General features: G+C 50.2%; 1 protein-coding gene across 1 annotated transcript in view; it reads left to right on the top strand.

Moving 5' to 3' along the window:
• Positions 1-1,394: 1,394 nt before the first annotated feature.
• The window catches only part of clstn3 (calsyntenin 3), a 69,605-nt gene continuing 51,635 nt past the window's right edge, over positions 1,395-19,364 (top strand). The window contains exons 1-2 of the mRNA XM_072460080.1: positions 1,395-1,515; positions 5,103-5,169. Coding sequence (XP_072316181.1) covers positions 5,112-5,169 — 58 coding nt within the window. The 5' untranslated portion in view covers positions 1,395-1,515; positions 5,103-5,111. The remainder of the gene's footprint in view (positions 1,516-5,102; positions 5,170-19,364) is intronic.

The raw sequence follows: 19,364 nt of genomic DNA, 5'->3' as shown, positions 1-19,364 counted from the left end.
ACAGGTGAGGCTCATGACCACAGGTGAGGCTCATGGCCACAGGTGAGGCTCATGACCCTAGGTGAGGCTCATGGCCACAGGTGAGGCTCATGACCCTAGGTGAGGCTCATGGCCACAGGTGAGGCTCATGGCCACAGGTGAGGCTCATGACCCTAGGTGAGGCTCATGGCCACAGGTGAGGCTCATGACCACAGGTGAGGGTCATAACCACAGGTGAGGCTCATGACCACAGGTGAGGGTCATAACCACAGGTGAGGCTCATGGCCACAGGTGAGGCTCATGGCCACAGGTGAGGCTCATGACCACAGGTGAGGGTCATAACCACAGGTGAGGCTCATGACCACAGGTGAGGGTCATAACCACAGGTGAGGCTCATGACCACAGGTGAGGCTCATGGCCACAGGTGAGGCTCATGGCCACAGGTGAGGGTCATGGCCACAGGTGAGGGTCATGACCACAGGTGAGGCTCATGGCCACAGGTGAGGGCAGGAACGTGACCGTAAATCCAAAGCTTTCTTTAAAGGATGGCCTGAGCAATATTGACAAAAATCAAAATCACAACATTTCTTTCCCTGATTCATCCCGATTACGACAATATGATTGAATTGAATATAAGTGTTTTGAGCAGACACATGTGAAACGTCTGCAAAGTGAATCACAAAAGTGCAGAAAAACCACCTGATCAACATCACTTTTTTATGTTTAATCAGCTCCTTTTGCATATTTTCCCCTTTAAACGATAAAGCGTGCCTGATTTAAAAATAACCCTTCTCTGTATCATCTAAAGTTCAATATTCGACCCACTTCTACATCTTCATCTCTCTCTTGTTTGGTCAGTGTCCGCGGCCTTGACATGACGTCATTTTGCGGTCTAAATAAACGGCTCCGGACACGGCACCGGGACATTCAGCCTGAAAAACCGTTACAAACGAGACCGACACGTCACATCGCGTTAGTCTCCTGCCTCCATCCGTCTCCGCGGGTTCGAGGCGGACACGCGCGGGCCCCGCATCGTGGCCCCGCGCGCGGCTCCTCCTGAGTCACGGTGAATGTGCGTGGTACAGCAGAACGCAGCCGGAGCCCGCGGTGCGCCACGGGCCGACGGGGGCCGGAGCGACGGAGACGGGAGAGGAAGAGAAGGACGCAGTGTGGGCGGGTTGAGAAACGCGGAGAGGGAGGGCACGTCGTCAGCGTAACAGCCCCGTCGCCGTTAACCCCCCCTCCCTCCCGCCCTCCCTCCCCGCTCTTCTCTCACCGTAGCCGCGCCGAAAAACAAGGGCATCCATCTCCTCTCCTCTCATCCAGCGCCCGCGGACGTGTGTTTTTGGCTCCTTCTTCATCTTCTTCTTCTTTTTTTTTCCAATCCCCCCGCGTCGATTCGTCCCCCGCGTCCGTGCGCCGCGCCGCGATCGTGCCGCGCGCGCTGTTCCGAGAGCCGCGTTTGAGCCGAGGGCAGGGGCGTGAGAGGCGGATGCGGACGGGGCACCATCCAGGAGCATCAGCAGTGTCGCCACGGTAATGCCGCCGCCGCCGCCGCCGCCGCCGCAGCATCCTCTTCCTCCCCATCACCGTGTGCGCCGCGCGACGGTCCCGAGTCGTGTGCGCGCGCGACATTTTACGCGGCGCGGTTTTCACGGGTGTCGCAGAGCCGCGTTTTTATGTTTCATGCACCGACCTGTGAGAGAATGTGCCTTTAACCCGTGCTGGACGCGTGGTGACGTCCCTCCTCCCGCGGGCTGAGGAGATGCGGTTTACGCGCAGAAATACGGAGCGCAAAAAAAAAGACCCCCAAGGACCCGTTTGATCATCTGGGGCCACGTCAGGAGCCGTTACCTCTGTAGCACCTTCAGGGGAGAACGTCTGCGCCAGGACGGCTCTTACACGACGTTTACTCGAGCTGAAAATAACCCGTGTCTGTGTCAGCACCGGGCGCGCTCCCTCCGCCGCGGACCTGACGCGCCGCGGACCTGACGCGCCGCGGACCTGACGCGCCGCGGACCTGACGCGCCGCGGACCTGACGCGCCGCGGACCTGACGCGCCGCGGACCTGACGCGCCGCGGACCTGACGCACCGCGGACCTGACGCGGGTTTGACACGCACCGAGCTTTGACAAATGTGTTTGTCTCGAGTGACAGGCACGAGCCGCACACTCACGGCAAATGTACAAGAGTTTAGACTCTTTTACTTAGTGCTCGGGTCCATTTAGAGTCCCTGTCCTGTGTGGATCTGTGTGATCGATTCCAGGGTTTAGTCCTGGTTTTGGCACGGTTCAACCCAGGTTTAGTCCTGGTTTTGTCCTGGTTTAGTCCTGGTTTAGCCCTGGTTTAGTCCTGGTTTAGTCCTGGTTAAGTCCTGAGTTAGACCTGGGCATAAAGGGCTAATGCCTGATTTAATCTTGTCCAGGTTTAGTCCTGGTTTAGTCCTGGTTTAGTCCTGGTTTAGTCCTGGTTTAGTCCTGATTTAGTCCAGATTTAGTCCTGATTTAGTCCTGATTTAGTCCTGGTTTAGTCCTGGTTCTCAAAGTTCTACCTAAGTATTACCTAAGATTATATTTTGTAACACCAGATCAAAACCCAGACTCAATCAAGGTTGAATCAGGTCTAAAATGAACAAAACCAGGTCTAAAATGAGACACAAAGGATAAGGATGTTCAATAAATGATCAGCCAATGTTCGACCAAACCAATCATAGAAATGTCACTAAACATGTGAGACGTACTCGAACGGAAGAGTGTTCCGCGTTCCACAGTTTGAGACGCGCTGGATTAGATCATGCGCAGCTTCAGGTACTATTTTTATTTGTGTAACAAATTCACCAACATTTGTCCGACGCCTGAAATGTCGTGTTGAACCCAAATACAAAGTGCGGAGCGAAGATCGCTGCAGACGACGTTTTCTCTATCGCATGTTTTTATTAGTGTCTTTCCTCTAAACTTACATCATGTTAACCCTGGTTTAGTCCTGGTTTAACCCTGGTTTAGTTCTGGTTTAATCCTGGTTTAGTCCTGGTTTAGCCCTGGTTTAATCCTGGTTTAGTCCTGGTTTAGCCCTGGTTTAGCCCTGGTTTAGCCCTGGTTTAGTCCTGGTTTAGTCCTGGTTTAGTCCTGGTTTAGCCCTGGTTTAGCCCTGGTTTAGTCCTGGTTTAGCCCTGGTTTAGCCCTGGTTTAGTCCTGGTTTAGCCGTGGTTTAGCCCTGGTTTAGTCCTGGTTTAGTCCTGGTTTAGTCCTGGTTTAGCCCTGGTTTAGCCCTGGTTTAGTCCTGGTTTAGTCCTGGTTTAGTCCTGGTTTAGCCCTGGTTTAGTCCTGGTTTAGCCCTGGTTTAGTCCTGGTTTAGTCCTGGTTTAGTCCTGGTTTAGCCCTGGTTTAGCCCTGGTTTAGTCCTGGTTTAGTCCTGGTTTAGTCCTGGTTTAGCCCTGGTTTAATCCTGGTTTAGTCCTGGTTTAGCCCTGGTTTAGCCCTGGTTTAGTCCTGGTTTAGTCCTGGTTTAGCCCTGGTTTAGTCCTGGTTTAGCCCTGGTTTAGTCCTGGTTTAGTCCTGGTTTAGTCCTGGTTTAGCCCTGGTTTAGTCCTGGTTTAGCCGTGGTTTAGTCCTGGTTTAGTCCTGGTTTAGTCCTGGTTTAGTCCTGGTTTAGTCCTGGTTTAGCCCTGGTTTAGCCCTGGTTTAGTCTCTGCGATGCCAGTTCTGATCCGGACACTGGCCTCTTGGGTTTATAAAGCTCATGTCTTGTTACTATGACCTGCTGATGTTGATGTGTGTCCTCTGTTTCCTGCCCTCCCCCTTCTCCTCCCCCATCCCCCTCTTCTCTCTCTTCTCTCTCGCCCCTGTCTTCTTCTCTTTCACTCTTCTTTCCTCCTCCTCTCTCCCCTCTTCCTCCTCTTTCGCCAACCTTCTTTTTTACTTTCACATTCTCAATTTTCTTTCTCCCGTTCTCCATCTTCTCCTCTCTCCTCACTGTCTTTTGCTTTCTTTCTTTCTTTCTTTTCTTTCATTTTTTCTATCCTTTCCCTCCCCTGTCTCCTCTTTAACTCCTCATTCTTTCTCCCTTCGCTCCTCTTTTTCTTTCTCTCTTTCCCATCTCTCTCCTCTTCATTTCCCTCTTTCTCTCCTCCCTCTCTTCCCTCTCTCCTCCCTCTTTCTCTCTTCCCTCTCTCCTCCCTCTCTTCCCTCTCTCTCCTCCCTCTTTCTCTTTCTCTCCTCCCTCTCTTCCCTCTCTCTCCTCCCTCTTTCTCTTTCTCTCCTCCCTCTCTTCCCTCTCTCTCCTCCCTCTTTCTCTTTCTCTCCTCCCTCTCTTCCCTCTCTCTCCTCCCTCTCTTTCCCTCTCTCTCCTCCCTCTCTTCCCTCTCTCTCCTCCCTCTCTCTCCTCCCTCTCTTTCCCTCTCTCTCCTCCCTCTCTTTCCCTCTCTCTCCTCCCTCTCTTCCCTCTCTCTCCTCCCTCTCTCTCCTCCCTCTCTTTCCCTCTCTCTATTCCCTCTCTTTCCCTCTCTCTCCTCCCTCTCTCTCCTCCCTCTCTCTCCTCCCTCTCTTTCCCTCTCTCTCCTCCCTCTCTCTCCTCCCTCTCTTTCCCTCTCTCTACTCCCTCTCTTTCCCTCTCTCTCCTCCCTCTCTTCCCTCTCTCTCCTCCCTCTCTCCTCCCTCTCTCTCCTCCCTCTCTTTCCCTCTCTCTCCTCCCTCTCTTCCCTCTCTCTCCTCCCTCTCTCCTCCCTCTCTTCCCTCTCTCTCCTCCCTCTCTCTCCTCCCTCTCTTCCCTCTCTCTCCTCCCTCTCTCTCCTCCCTCTCTTTCCCTCTCTCTCCTCCCTCTCTTCCCTCTCTCTCCTCCCTCTCTCTCCTCCCTCTCTTTCCCTCTCTCTACTCCCTCTCTTTCCCTCTCTCTCCTCCCTCTCTTCCCTCTCTCTCCTCCCTCTCTCCTCCCTCTCTCTCCTCCCTCTCTTTCCCTCTCTCTCCTCCCTCTCTTCCCTCTCTCTCCTCCCTCTCTCTCCTCCCTCTCTTCCCTCTCTCTCCTCCTTCTCTCTCCTCCCTCTCTTCCCTCTCTCTCCTCCCTCTCTCTCCTCCCTCTCTTCCCTCTCTCTCCTCCCTCTTTCTCTTTCTCTTTCTCTCCTCCCTCAGTTGGACACAATGAAATATCTCTCCTTCCTCCTCCTTTGCTTGACTTCGGTTGCTAGTGGCAACAAAGGTCAGTTCCTCTTCTGTTATTTCTGCCTGTTCAATCGTCACATGCCACGATGTCGCACCGGGAGATTTCACACCAAACTTCATGTCAAAAACACACGTTCATCTTTCCATTTGAAGTGTTTAAAGGACACAGATTATGCAAAACAGGGGAAAATACCGGAATCCCATGCATTTCAGAACATGTTTACAGAGTTCAATTATTATCATTTATTTGGGATTGGCTCAAAAGTGTTCTTAAATGACTCTCGTTTCGTTGCCGTCGGATACCGGCGCCACATTTTGAAGCGAGTGTCAAAAAAAGAATTGAGTCTTAGTTTTCGAGCTGACGGAGAAGATGTTGAACTTTGTGCCAGTGTTTGTTTCATGTGAATATGACAGAGAGATGAACCATAAACCAGGTCAAAACAACCCCAACTTTTAACTAACCAAGAAAAAAATTATAATGATAATAATAATAGTAATACAATAAAAAATATAAAATAATAATAATAATATAATGATGATAATAATAATAATGCATTTGAGTACTTTTAATTTAATGGACAAATCTCAAAGTGCTACAAAAACCGTCAGAACATTAAAAAACATAAGAAAATAAAAACATAATACATTAAAAGATTTAATAACACACACAAATAAGGCAACATTTGACCTTTCCTGAATAGTTTTAGTAAAGTGTTCATAGAACTGCACATGGGAAGTGTTAAGAAACAAGAATAAACTCACAGTGGGTTTGTAAACAATGCCGTGTTCCGCGTTTGAATAGAGTGTGTTATGTGCGTTATACGTGCGTTATGCGTGTGTTATGCGTGTGTTATGCGTGCGTTATGCGTGCGTTATGCGTGCGTTATGCGTGCGCTATGCGTGTGTTATGCGTGCGTTATGCGTGCGTTATGCGTGTGTTATGCGTGCGTTATGCGTGCGCTATGCGTGTGTTATGCGGGCGTTATGCGTGCGTTATGCGTGCGTTATGCGTGCGTTATGCGTGCGCTATGCGTGTGTTATGCGTGCGTTATGCGTGCGTTATGCGTGTGTTATGCGTGCGTTATGCGTGTGTTGCGCTTGTGTTATGCGTGTGTTATGTGCGTTATGCGTGCATTATGCGCGTGTTATGCGGGCGTTATGTGTGCGTTACGCTTGTGTTATGCGTGTGTTATGTGCGTTATGCGTGCGTTATGCGTGCATTATGCGGGCGTTATGTGTGCGTTATGCGTGCGTTATGTGTGCGTTATGCGTGCGCTATGCGTGCGTTATGCGTGCGTTATGCGTGCGTTATGTGTGCGTTATGCGTGCGCTATGCGTGCGTTATGCGTGCGTTATGCGTGCGTTATGTGTGCGTTATGCGTGCGCTATGCGTGCGTTATGCGTGCGTTATGCGTGCGTTATGTGTGCCTTATGCGTGCGTTATGCGTGTGTTATGCGTGCGTTATGTGTGCCTTATGCATGCGTTATGCGTGCGTTATACGTACGTTATGCGTGTGTTATGCGCTGCGTTATGCGTGTGTTATACATGTTATGCGTGCGTTATGCGTGTGTTATGCGTGCGTTATGCGTGCGTTATGCGTGTGTTATGCGGGCGTTATGCATGCGTCATGCGTGTGTTATACGTGTTATGCGTGTGTTATGCGTGCGTTATGGGTGCGTTATGCGTGCGTTATGCCTGCGTTATGCCTGCGTTATGCGTGTGTTATGCGTGCGTTAAGCGTGCGTTATGCCTGCGTTATGCGTGCGGTATACATACGTTATGCCTGCCTTATGCGTGCGTTATGCGTGCGTTATACAGTATGTGTTATGCGTGCGTTAAGCGTGCGTTATGCGTGCGTTATGCGTGTGTTATACAGTATGTGTTATGCGTGCGTTATGTGTGCGTTATACAGTATGTGTTATGCGTGCGTTATGCGTGTGTTATACAGTATATGTTATGCGTGCGTTATGTGTGCGTTATACAGTATGTGTTATGCGTGCGTTATGCGTGCGTTAAGCGTGCGTTATGCCTGCGTTATGCGTGTGTTATGCGTGCGTTAAGCGTGCGTTATGCCTGCGTTATGCGTGTGTTATGCGTGCGTTATGGGTGCGTTATGGGTGCGTTATGGGTGCGTTATGCGTGCGGTATACGTACGTTATGCGTGCGTTATGCCTGCCTTATGCGTGCGTTATGCGTGTGTTATACAGTATGTGTTATGCGTGCGTTAAGCGTGCGTTATGCGTGCGTTATGCGTGCGTTATGCGTGTGTTATACAGTATGTGTTATGCGTGCGTTAAGCATGTGTTATGCGTGCGTTATGCGTGTGTTATACAGTATGTGTTATGCGTGCGTTAAGCGTGCGTTATGCGTGTGTTATACAGTATGTGTTATGCATGCGTTAAGCGTGCGTTATGCGTGCGTTATGCGTGTGTTATACAGTATGTGTTATGCGTGCGTTAAGCATGTGTTATGCGTGCGTTATGCGTGTGTTATACAGTATGTGTTATGCGTGCGTTAAGCGTGCGTTATGCGTGTGTTATACAGTATGTGTTATGCATGCGTTAAGCGTGCGTTATGCGTGCGTTATGCGTGTGTTATACAGTATGTGTTATGCGTGCGTTAAGCGTGCGTTATGCGTGTGTTATGCGTGTGTTATGCGTGCGTTATGGGTGCGTTATGCCTGCGTTATGCATGTGTTATGCCTGCGTTATGCGTGTGTTATGCGTGCGTTATGGGTGCGTTATGCCTGCCTTATGCGTGCGTTATGTGTGCGTTATACAGTATGTGTTATGCGTGCGTTATGCGTGCGTTAAGCGTGCGTTATGCGTGCGTTAAGCGTGCGTTATGCCTGCGTTATGCGTGTGTTATGCCTGCGTTATGCGTGTGTTATGCGTGCGTTATGGGTGCGTTATGCGTGCGGTATACGTACGTTATGCGTGCGTTATGCCTGCCTTATGCGTGCGTTATGCGTGTGTTATACAGTATGTGTTATGCGTGCGTTAAGCGTGCGTTATGCGTGCGTTATGCGTGTGTTATACAGTATGTGTTATGCGTGCGTTAAGCGTGCGTTATGCGTGCGTTATGCGTGTGTTATACAGTATGTGTTATGCGTGCGTTAAGCGTGTGTTATGCGTGCGTTATGCGTGTGTTATACAGTATGTGTTATGCGTGCGTTAAGCGTGCGTTATGTGTGCGTTATACAGTATGTGTTATGCGGGCGTTATGCGTGTGTTATGCGTGCGTTATGCGTGTGTTATACAGTATGTGTTATGCGTGCGTTATGCGTGTGTTATGCGTGCGTTATGCGTGTGTTATGCGTGCGTTATGCGTGTGTTATGCGTGCGTTATGCGTGTGTTATGCGGGCGTTATGCGTGTGTTATGCGTGCGTTGTGCGTGTGTTATGCGGGCGTTATGCGTGTGTTATGCGTGCGTTATGCATGTGTTATGCGGGCGTTATGCGTGTGTTATGCGTGTGTTATGCATGTGTTATGCGGGCGTTATACAGTATGTGTTATGCGTGCGTTATGCGTGTGTTATGCGTGTGTTATGCGTGCGTTATGCGTGTGTTATACAGTATGTGTTATGCGTGCGTTAAGCGTGTGTTATGCGTGCGTTATGCGTGTGTTATACAGTATGTGTTATGCGTGCGTTAAGCGTGCGTTATGTGTGCGTTATACAGTATGTGTTATGCGGGCGTTATGCGTGTGTTATGCGTGCGTTATGCGTGTGTTATACAGTATGTGTTATGCGTGCGTTATGCGTGTGTTATGCGTGCGTTATGCGTGTGTTATGCGTGCGTTATGCGTGTGTTATGCGGGCGTTATGCGTGTGTTATGCATGTGTTATGCGTGTGTTATGCGTGCGTTATGCGTGCGTTATGCGTGTGTTATGCGGGCGTTATGCGTGTGTTATGCGGGCGTTATGCGTGTGTTATGCGTGCGTTATGCGTGTGTTATGCGGGCGTTATGCGTGTGTTATGCGTGCGTTATGCGTGTGTTATGCGGGCGTTATGCGTGTGTTATGCGGGCGTTATGCGTGTGTTATGCGTGCGTTTCGAGGAGGACGGATGTGTTTTCTCCATTTGTGCGGCTGCCGGTTCATCAATCACAAGCCGATTTGTATCTGTGTTTGTCAAACTGCGGCCAAGGAAACGGAAAGAGTCTGCAGAGGAAAGAGAGAGAGAGAGAGCTTATGAAAGATTGAAGGAGCGATGGAGTGTCAGAGACCAGAGGAAAGAGAGCAGACACTGGAGCAAACGACAGCACAGGGAACGAACGACAGATAAGAAAGAGAGAGAAGAGAGAGAAGGGAAGAGGGAGTGAAGGGAGAAGGAGAGGGAACGGGTAAGGAAGAGAGAAAGAGAGAGAAATTGTTGAGATTTGCTAAATTAAAATACCAGGTTTTTCGTCATAATTGAAGGTCACATACTTCGAGTACATTTGTGCAGTATTTTTGGCACAGTATCGGCAACAAATACCACTTGTACTTCTTGTGGCGAAGTCTAATACTCGGAAGTGAAAACAGCTCTCGGCTCCGCCCTGTTCTTTGCTCCTCTCTAGCGCCCCCCCCAGACCGCCTCCCATCGCCATGTGGCGACACGGAGTGTAGAGGGGAGACAGAGAGGGAGAGAAGGGAGGAGACAGGGTGAGACAGAGAGGGAGAAAAGGGAGGAGACAGGGTGAGACAGAGAGGGAGTGAAGGGAGGAGACAGGGTGAGACAGAGAGGGAGAGAAGGGAGGAGACAGGGTGAGACAGAGAGGGAGAGAAGGGAGGAGACAGGGTGAGACAGAGAGGGAGAAAAGGGAGGAGACAGGGTGAGACAGAGAGGGAGAGAAGGGAGGAGACAGGGTGAGACAGAGAGGGAGAGAAGGGAGGAGACAGGGTGAGACAGAGAGGGAGAGAAGGGAGGAGACAGGGTGAGACAGAGAGGGAGAGAAGGGAGGAGACAGGGTGAGACAGAGAGGGAGTGAAGGGAGGAGACAGGGTGAGACAGAGAGGGAGTGAAGGGGGGGACAGGGTGAGACAGAGAGGGAGTGAAGGGGGGGACAGGGTGAGACAGAGAGGGAGTGAAGGGGGGGACAGGGTGAGACAGAGAGGGAGTGAAGGGGGGGACAGGGTGAGACAGAGAGGGAGTGAAGGGGGGGACAGGGTGAGACAGAGAGGGAGTGAAGGGGGGGACAGGGTGAGACAGAGAGGGAGAGAAGGGAGGAGACAGGGTGAGACAGAGAGGGAGAGAAGGGGGGGACAGGGTGAGACAGAGAGGGAGTGAAGGGGGGGACAGGGCGAGACAGAGAGGGAGAGAAGGGAGGAGACAGGGTGAGACAGAGAGGGAGAGAAGGGGGGGACAGGGTGAGACAGAGAGGGAGTGAAGGGGGGGACAGGGTGAGACAGAGAGGGAGAGAAGGGAGGAGACAGGGTGAGACAGAGAGGGAGAGAAGGGAGGAGACAGGGTGAGACAGAGAGGGAGAGAAGGGAGGAGACAGGGTGAGACAGAGAGGGAGTGAAGGGAGGAGACAGGGTGAGACAGAGAGGGAGTGAAGGGGGGGACAGGGTGAGACAGAGAGGGAGTGAAGGGGGGGACAGGGTGAGACAGAGAGGGAGTGAAGGGGGGGACAGGGTGAGACAGAGAGGGAGTGAAGGGGGGGACAGGGTGAGACAGAGAGGGAGTGAAGGGGGGGACAGGGTGAGACAGAGAGGGAGTGAAGGGGGGGACAGGGTGAGACAGAGAGGGAGAGAAGGGAGGAGACAGGGTGAGACAGAGAGGGAGAGAAGGGGGGGACAGGGTGAGACAGAGAGGGAGTGAAGGGGGGGACAGGGCGAGACAGAGAGGGAGAGAAGGGAGGAGACAGGGTGAGACAGAGAGGGAGAGAAGGGGGGGACAGGGTGAGACAGAGAGGGAGTGAAGGGGGGGACAGGGTGAGACAGAGAGGGAGAGAAGGGAGGAGACAGGGTGAGACAGAGAGGGAGAGAAGGGAGGAGACAGGGTGAGACAGAGAGGGAGAAAAGGGGGGGACAGGGTGAGACAGAGAGGGAGTGAAGGGGGGGACAGGGTGAGACAGAGAGGGAGAGAAGGGAGGAGACAGGGTGAGACAGAGAGGGAGAGAAGGGGGGAGACAGAGTGAGACAGAGAGGGAGAGAAGGGAGGAGACAGGGTGAGACAGAGAGGGAGAAAAGGGGGGGACAGGGTGAGACAGAGAGGGAGTGAAGGGGGGGACAGGGTGAGACAGAGAGGGAGAGAAGGGAGGAGACAGGGTGAGACAGAGAGGGAGAGAAGGGGGGGACAGGGCGAGACAGAGAGGGAGAGAAGGGAGGAGACAGAGTGAGACAGAGAGGGAGAGAAGGAGGAGACAGGGTGAGACAGAGAGGGAGAGAAGGGAGGAGACAGCGTGAGACAGAGAGGGAGTGAAGGGAGGAGACAGGGTGAGACAGAGAGGGAGTGAAGGGGGGGACAGGGTGAGACAGAGAGGGAGTGAAGGGGGGGACAGGGTGAGACAGAGAGGGAGAGAAGGGAGGAGACAGAGTGAGACAGAGAGGGAGAGAAGGGGGGGACAGGGTGAGACAGAGAGGGAGAGAAGGGAGGAGACAGGGTGAGACAGAGAGGGAGAAAAGGGAGGAGACAGGGCGAGACAGAGAGGGAGAGAAGGGAGGAGACAGAGTGAGACAGAGAGGGAGAGAAGGAGGAGACAGGGTGAGACAGAGAGGGAGAGAAGGGAGGAGACAGAGTGAGACAGAGAGGGAGTGAAGGGGGGGACAGGGTGAGACAGAGAGGGAGAGAAGGGAGGAGACAGGGTGAGACAGAGAGGGAGAGAAGGGGGGGACAGGGTGAGACAGAGAGGGAGAGAAGGAGGAGACAGGGTGAGACAGAGAGGGAGAAAAGGGGGGGACAGGGTGAGACAGAGAGGGAGTGAAGGGGGGGACAGGGTGAGACAGAGAGGGAGAGAAGGGAGGAGACAGAGTGAGACAGAGAGGGAGAGAAGGAGGAGACAGGGTGAGACAGAGAGGGAGAAAAGGCTGGGGACAGGGTGAGACAGAGAGGGAGTGAAGGGGGGGACAGGGCGAGACAGAGAGGGAGAGAAGGGAGGAGACAGGGTGAGACAGAGAGGGAGTGAAGGGAGGAGACAGAGTGAGACAGAGAGGGAGAGAAGGGAGGAGACAGGGTGAGACAGAGAGGGAGAGAAGGGAGGAGACAGGGTGAGACAGAGAGGGAGAAAAGGGGGGGACAGGGTGAGACAGAGAGGGAGTGAAGGGGGGGACAGGGCGAGACAGAGAGGGAGAGAAGGGAGGAGACAGGGTGAGACAGAGAGGGAGTGAAGGGAGGAGACAGGGTGAGACAGAGAGGGAGTGAAGGGGGGGACAGGGTGAGACAGAGAGGGAGTGAAGGGGGGGACAGGGTGAGACAGAGAGGGAGAGAAGGGAGGAGACAGAGTGAGACAGAGAGGGAGAGAAGGGGGGGACAGGGTGAGACAGAGAGGGAGTGAAGGGGGGGACAGGGTGAGACAGAGAGGGAGAGAAGGGAGGAGACAAGGTGAGACAGAGAGGGAGAGAAGGGGGGGACAGGGTGAGACAGAGAGGGAGTGAAGGGGGGGACAGGGCGAGACAGAGAGGGAGAGAAGGGAGGAGACAGAGTGAGACAGAGAGGGAGTGAAGGGAGGAGACAGAGTGAGACAGAGAGGGAGAGAAGGGAGGAGACAGGGTGAGACAGAGAGGGAGAAAAGGGGGGGACAGGGTGAGACAGAGAGGGAGTGAAGGGGGGGACAGGGCGAGACAGAGAGGGAGAGAAGGGAGGAGACAGAGTGAGACAGAGAGGGAGAGAAGGGAGGAGACAGAGTGAGACAGAGAGGGAGAGAAGGAGGAGACAGGGTGAGACAGAGAGGGAGAGAAGGGAGGAGACAGAGTGAGACAGAGAGGGAGAGAAGGAGGAGACAGGGTGAGACAGAGAGGGAGAAAAGGGAGGAGACAGGGTGAGACAGAGAGGGAGAAAAGGAGGAGACAGGGTGAGACAGAGAGGGAGAAAAGGGAGGAGACAGGGTGAGACAGAGAGGGAGAGAAGGGAGGAGACAGGGTGAGACAGAGAGGGAGTGAAGGGAGGAGACAGGGTGAGACAGAGAGGGAGTGAAGGGGGGGACAGGGTGAGACAGAGAGGGAGTGAAGGGGGGGACAGGGTGAGACAGAGAGGGAGAGAAGGGAGGAGACAGAGTGAGACAGAGAGGGAGAGAAGGGGGGGACAGGGTGAGACAGAGAGGGAGTGAAGGGGGGGACAGGGTGAGACAGAGAGGGAGAGAAGGGAGGAGACAAGGTGAGACAGAGAGGGAGAGAAGGGGGGGACAGGGTGAGACAGAGAGGGAGTGAAGGGGGGGACAGAGTGAGACAGAGAGGGAGAGAAGGGAGGAGACAGAGTGAGACAGAGAGGGAGAGAAGGGAGGAGACAGAGTGAGACAGAGAGGGAGAGAAGGAGGAGACAGGGTGAGACAGAGAGGGAGAAAAGGCTGGGGACAGGGTGAGACAGAGAGGGAGTGAAGGGGGGGCAGGGTGAGACAGAGAGGGAGAGAAGGGAGGAGACAGGGTGAGACAGAGAGGGAGAGAAGGGAGGAGACAGGGTGAGACAGAGAGGGAGTGAAGGGAGGAGACAGAGTGAGACAGAGAGGGAGAGAAGGGAGGAGACAGGGTGAGACAGAGAGGGAGAAAAGGGGGGGACAGGGTGAGACAGAGAGGGAGTGAAGGGGGGGACAGGGTGAGACAGAGAGGGAGAGAAGGGAGGAGACAGGGTGAGACAGAGAGGGAGAGAAGGGGGGGACAGGGCGAGACAGAGAGGGAGAGAAGGGGGAAGACAGAGTGAGACAGAGAGGGAGAGAAGGGAGGAGACAGAGTGAGACAGAGAGGGAGAAAAGGGAGCAGACAGGGTGAGACAGAGAGGGAGAAGGAGGAGACAGGGTGAGGAGGGAGGAGAAAGTGGGAGGAGTAAGCGGCGGCGAGAAAGCGAGATGCGGCGGTTTGACGCAGGCGGGGCCAGAGTGGGTCGTCTCAATCTCCGTAATCCCGAGTGTAATCCGGGGCCCGATGCTCAGATTAATGCTTCACACCGGGAGGGGGAGGGGCCGCGGGGGGAGGAGGGGCCGCGGGGGGAGGAGGGGCCGCGGGGGGAGGAGGGGCCAGTGTCAAGTGGAGACCTTGAAAAACTCATTATTGGGATTAGAAGCTTCATTCGCTCGACCCATTTGTCGCCAAGACGAGAGTCGAGTTTGGTTTTTTTATCATTTATTTTTTTCAATTATCGTTGTGTTAAAGGGACGGCGTTTTAAAGTCACAGCGTTTTAAAGTCACAGCGTGTTAAAGGGACGGCGTTTAAAGGGACAGCCTTTTAAAGGGACGCGTGCTGGTTTAAACTATGACACGTTTGGCAGGTTTGCATAATTATACGGTTAACGTCAGTTTCAATATTCGGGCATGATCAGCTTGAATTCATCGTAACGAGTTAGTAACTGATAGAATAATTGCGCTTGTGTTTTGCGAGTGGTTTTCTGGATCGTGCAGACGCTAAAACGCCTTTAATGACAAAAACAGCAGCGTTATTAAATCAAAATGTCATGAAAGAATAGAACATTTGGGATTTTTAACAATAATTCACTTTATTCCATCCTAAATATTCTTCAGAACTTTCTCCTGGCGCAATATTTCAACCTTTATTTGATTCTAAATTAGGGTTTTCACTATGTCACGTTTTTGTGTTACGATTATTGTGAGAAAAAACATCACGATTGAACGATTATTCACGATTGTTGAGACTGTGAGAAATGTTTCATTTTCTTTCGTTCTCGTGGTCTGACACACACGATTTCTCCAGTTTGTGTCGGTTTTACAAAACTGAATTCTCTGAAAAACAAAATAAAGTTAAATGTGACAAAAACAGCCGGATAAAAAAACGTTCTTAACATTTCAACCAAAAAAAACCCCCAAAAAATTACAACAAAAAATACTTCAATTTGCTTCTAAAATTGTCACGATTATTATGATTTGGTTCAATCACGATTATCGATTAACCTAATTATCTCGACATTCCTGTTCAAAATGTATTTATGGCCTCGACTTTTTAAAACAATGACATAAAAATCACTGAGAATTGAATTAATGAATTAAAATTGAGCTTGAAGTCCGAGTTCTCAGGCAGAATGGTTTACAAAACAAAAACAGACACAAAGCTCAACGTCTTCTTCATTTGCCTCTGAAAGTTGTGCCATTATTCAGCCTCAAACACGTCATTGTTGTCGACTTTATGACTTTAAGATGAATATGATAAGTTTGTGGAGCCGATCCAAACAAATAATAACGTTTTCAAATTGTTTTAATCTTATATAATATGGATAATTCTTTCAAAAGCAGTGAATCTCCCGCAGGTCCAATCAAATTAAAGATAAATGTGTTTAAAGTCACTGCGGACGCTATTTTTAAAGTGTATAAGTAATTTTTCCCTCACTTTTAATGAAAATCGACTGATATTTCTACACATTTCCACAAATATAATTCAAAAAAAGCCAATAACGTTTAATTTAATTCAATTTGTTCTTGCAAAGCAGCAGCAGAATGTGAGAAAATCAAAGGTAAAAGGAACAGAACTGTAAATCATGTCGTTTTGAGCGGTTTAGATTGATTTACTTTGTGATCCAGAACTCTGTCATCGTTCATGAAGTGAGAGAAGTGCTCTTGAACTGAGACTCGCTCGTCTGTTTGGAGGATTTATGATCTTATTGCGAGCTAAACCATCAGAAATGTAATGACACAAACTGCAAAAAGCAATTTGTGAGTTCAAATGTCCAAAATGAAGAACGTCTGATCTTGATTTGAGAAGCTTTGTCTTATTGAGTCAAGTAATAAATGAAGACGTTCTTATTTCAAGCTTAAATGTCTTAAAGGGACAGCAGCTCTTATTGTTTCAATAAAGGAACTACAGTCACTCCTGAACCCGCGTATCCAGGACCTTCAGCTGTGTCAAGAGCCCTCAGCTGAAGGCTCTTGACACAGCTGATGTTTCTGGACACAGTGGAAGGCTCTGGACACAGCTGAAGGCTCTGGACACAGTTGAAGGTCCAGAACCCTCAGCTGAAGGCTCTGGACACAGCTGAAGGCTCTGGACACAGCTGAAGGCTCTGGACACAGTTGAAGGTCCAGAACCCTCAGCTGAAGGCTCTGGACACAGCTGAAGGCTCTGGACACAGTTGAAGGTCCAGAACCCTCAGCTGAAGGCTCTGGACACAGCTGAAGGCTCTGGACACAGTTGAAGGCTCTGGACACAGTTGAAGGCTCTGGACAGGGCTCTGGACACAGCTGAAGGCTCTGGACACAGCTGAAGGCTCTGGACACAGTTGAAGGTCCAGAACCCTCAGCTGAAGGCTCTGGACACAGCTGAAGGCTCTGGACACAGTTGAAGGCTCTGGACACAGTTGAAGGCTCTGGACAGGGCTCTGGACACAGCTGAAGGCTCAGGGCTCTGGACACAGCTGAAGGCTCTGGACACAGCTGAAGGCTCTGGACAGGGCTCTGGACACAGCTGAAGGCTCTGGACACAGCTGATGTTTCTGGACACAGTTGAAGGCTCTGGACACAGTTGAGGGCTCTGGACAGGGCTCTGGACACAGCTGAAGGCTCTGGACACAGCTGAAGGCTCTGGACACAGTTGAGGGCTCTGGACAGGGCTCTGGACACAGCTGAAGGCTCTGGACAGGGCTCTGGACACAGCTGAAGGCTCTGGACACAGCTGAAGGCTCTGGACAGGGCTCTGGACACAGTTAAAGGCTCTGGACACAGCTGAAGGCTCTGGACAGGGCTCTGGACACAGCTGAAGGCTCTGGACACAGTTGAAGGTCCAGAACCCTCAGCTTAAGGCTCTGGACACAGTTGAGGGCTCTGGACACAGCTGAAGGCTCTGGACAGGGCTCTGGACACAGCTGAAGGCTCTGGACACAGCTGATGTTTCTGGACACAGTTGAAGGCTCTGGACACAGTTGAGGGCTCTGGACAGGGCTCTGGACACAGCTGAAGGCTCTGGACAGGGCTCTGGACACAGCTGAAGGCTCTGGACACAGCTGAAGGCTCTGGACACAGTTGAGGGCTCTGGACAGGGCTCTGGACACAGCTGAAGGCTCTGGACAGGGCTCTGGACACAGCTGAAGGCTCTGGACACAGCTGAAGGCTCTGGACAGGGCTCTGGACACAGTTAAAGGCTCTGGACACAGCTGAAGGCTCTGGACAGGGCTCTGGACACAGCTGAAGGCTCTGGACAGGGCTCTGGACACAGCTGAAGGCTCTGGACACAGCTGAAGGCTCTGGACAGGGCTCTGGACACAGTTAAAGGCTCTGGACACAGCTGAAGGCTCTGGACAGGGCTCTGGACACAGCTGAAGGCTCTGGACACAGCTGAAGGCTCTGGACAGGGCTCTGGACACAGTTAAAGGCTCTGGACACAGCTGAAGGCTCTGGACAGGGCTCTGGACACAGCTGAAGGCTCTGGACACAGCTGATGTTTCTGGACACAGTTGAAGGTCCAGAACCCTCAGCCTCAGATTGAGACACACCAAGTGTTTCTCCCTCTCAGTTTGTCACGGCTCATGTTCAGCTGAACAGGGTGAACTACATAGACCATGATCCTTTGCTCCAGTTTTAAATCCTTCTTCATTAAATGTGATTATGATTCACATTAAAGGCACATCTAAGATTCTCTTCCTGCTCAACATTACAATAAATATCATAGCGTGAAATACATAGAGTGAGATTTCTTTAGGATTGGGATAATTGTCTTGAACCTTTTTAAGTGAAACATTCTCCTTCCTCCTCGTTAAATTCGTCTTTAATCGCTCTGCAGAGAACGTGCCACACACGGATGAATTATGAACGTGCTATTAACGGTTACGTCCTCCACAAACCGCCGACACCGTGCATTTTCCCGCCGCCGCCGCCGCGTCGAGACGATTGACAAACGCCTTCTTTGAACCGCGGCGGGATGTGACCTCGTTTAGAAGCGGAAAAGACTGAATTTACAGAAAGATGAAGGAACAAACTCAGATGACATTAAATACAGAGCAGATTTGACGATTAATGAACATTTTAACACGTTCAGATAAGGACTGTACGATTACATTTGATGAAGTCAAAATTGTCATTTGAATAGATTTAAATTATTTAGGTACTAATATGTAAGGGAATTAAATGTCCTTGTGTCTCAATAACTCAACACCATAAAGATGATGAAAAAACTGTTCTTTTTTTAGACTTTATCTTTTACCAAAAATAACACACTTTCTTTATGTTTCCGTGTGGTCTTAAACTAGCTCTGATAAAGTTCTAAAAATGTTCAGGAAATTCCACATTTTGTCCTGTATTATTTTCTTCAGTATCAATACTTATTTTACACGTGGTGTTTCAGGTTTCAGGGTGGTTGAGCCAGGGTCTCACAAAGACAAAGAGGATTCTAACAGCCCATTAAGATTCTGAATAGGCTAGCTCGGTAGATACAAGGGGGGAGTTTCTATTGAAACAAACAACTCTTTCTACTTCAGGAAGGCTCCGCCCAATGGGCGGGTCTTACCACAGAACAGTATTAATATCGGAGTTCTCGACCTAAATTCTGTTATTGACAATGACTCTTGGATGAGAGTCGAAACGTCTATTTTTTCAAACTGAGTCCAGATGACTACAACTGAAGCTTTTTCTACCACGTTTACTTATATTACAGGTATACTTATTTTACACGTATACTTATATTACAGGTATACTTATATTACAGGTATACTTATATTACACGTATACTTATATTACACGTATATTTATATTACAGGTATACTTATATTACACTTATACTTATATTACAGGTATACTTATATTACAGGTATACCTATATTACAGGTATACTTATATTACACGTATACTTATATTACAGGTATACTTATATTACAGGTATACTTATATTACAGGTATACTTATATTACACATATACTTATATTACACGTATATTTATATTACAGGTATACTTATATTACACTTATACTTATATTACAGGTATACTTATATTACACGTATACTTATATTACACGTATACTTATATTACAGGTATACTTATATTACACGTATACTTATATTACAGGTATACTTATATTACACTTATACTTATATTACAGGTATACTTATATTACACGTATACTTATATTACAGGTATACTTATATTACACTTATACTTATATTA

Source organism: Eucyclogobius newberryi, unplaced genomic scaffold (assembly GCF_026437365.1).
Source record: "Eucyclogobius newberryi isolate DKJ021-1_F unplaced genomic scaffold, fEucNew1.0.hap1 SCAF_3, whole genome shotgun sequence".
Classification (NCBI taxonomy): domain Eukaryota; kingdom Metazoa; phylum Chordata; class Actinopteri; order Gobiiformes; family Gobiidae; genus Eucyclogobius; species Eucyclogobius newberryi.
The sequence above is the reverse complement of the archived record's forward strand: the minus strand, read 5'-3'. Positions and strand labels throughout refer to the sequence as shown.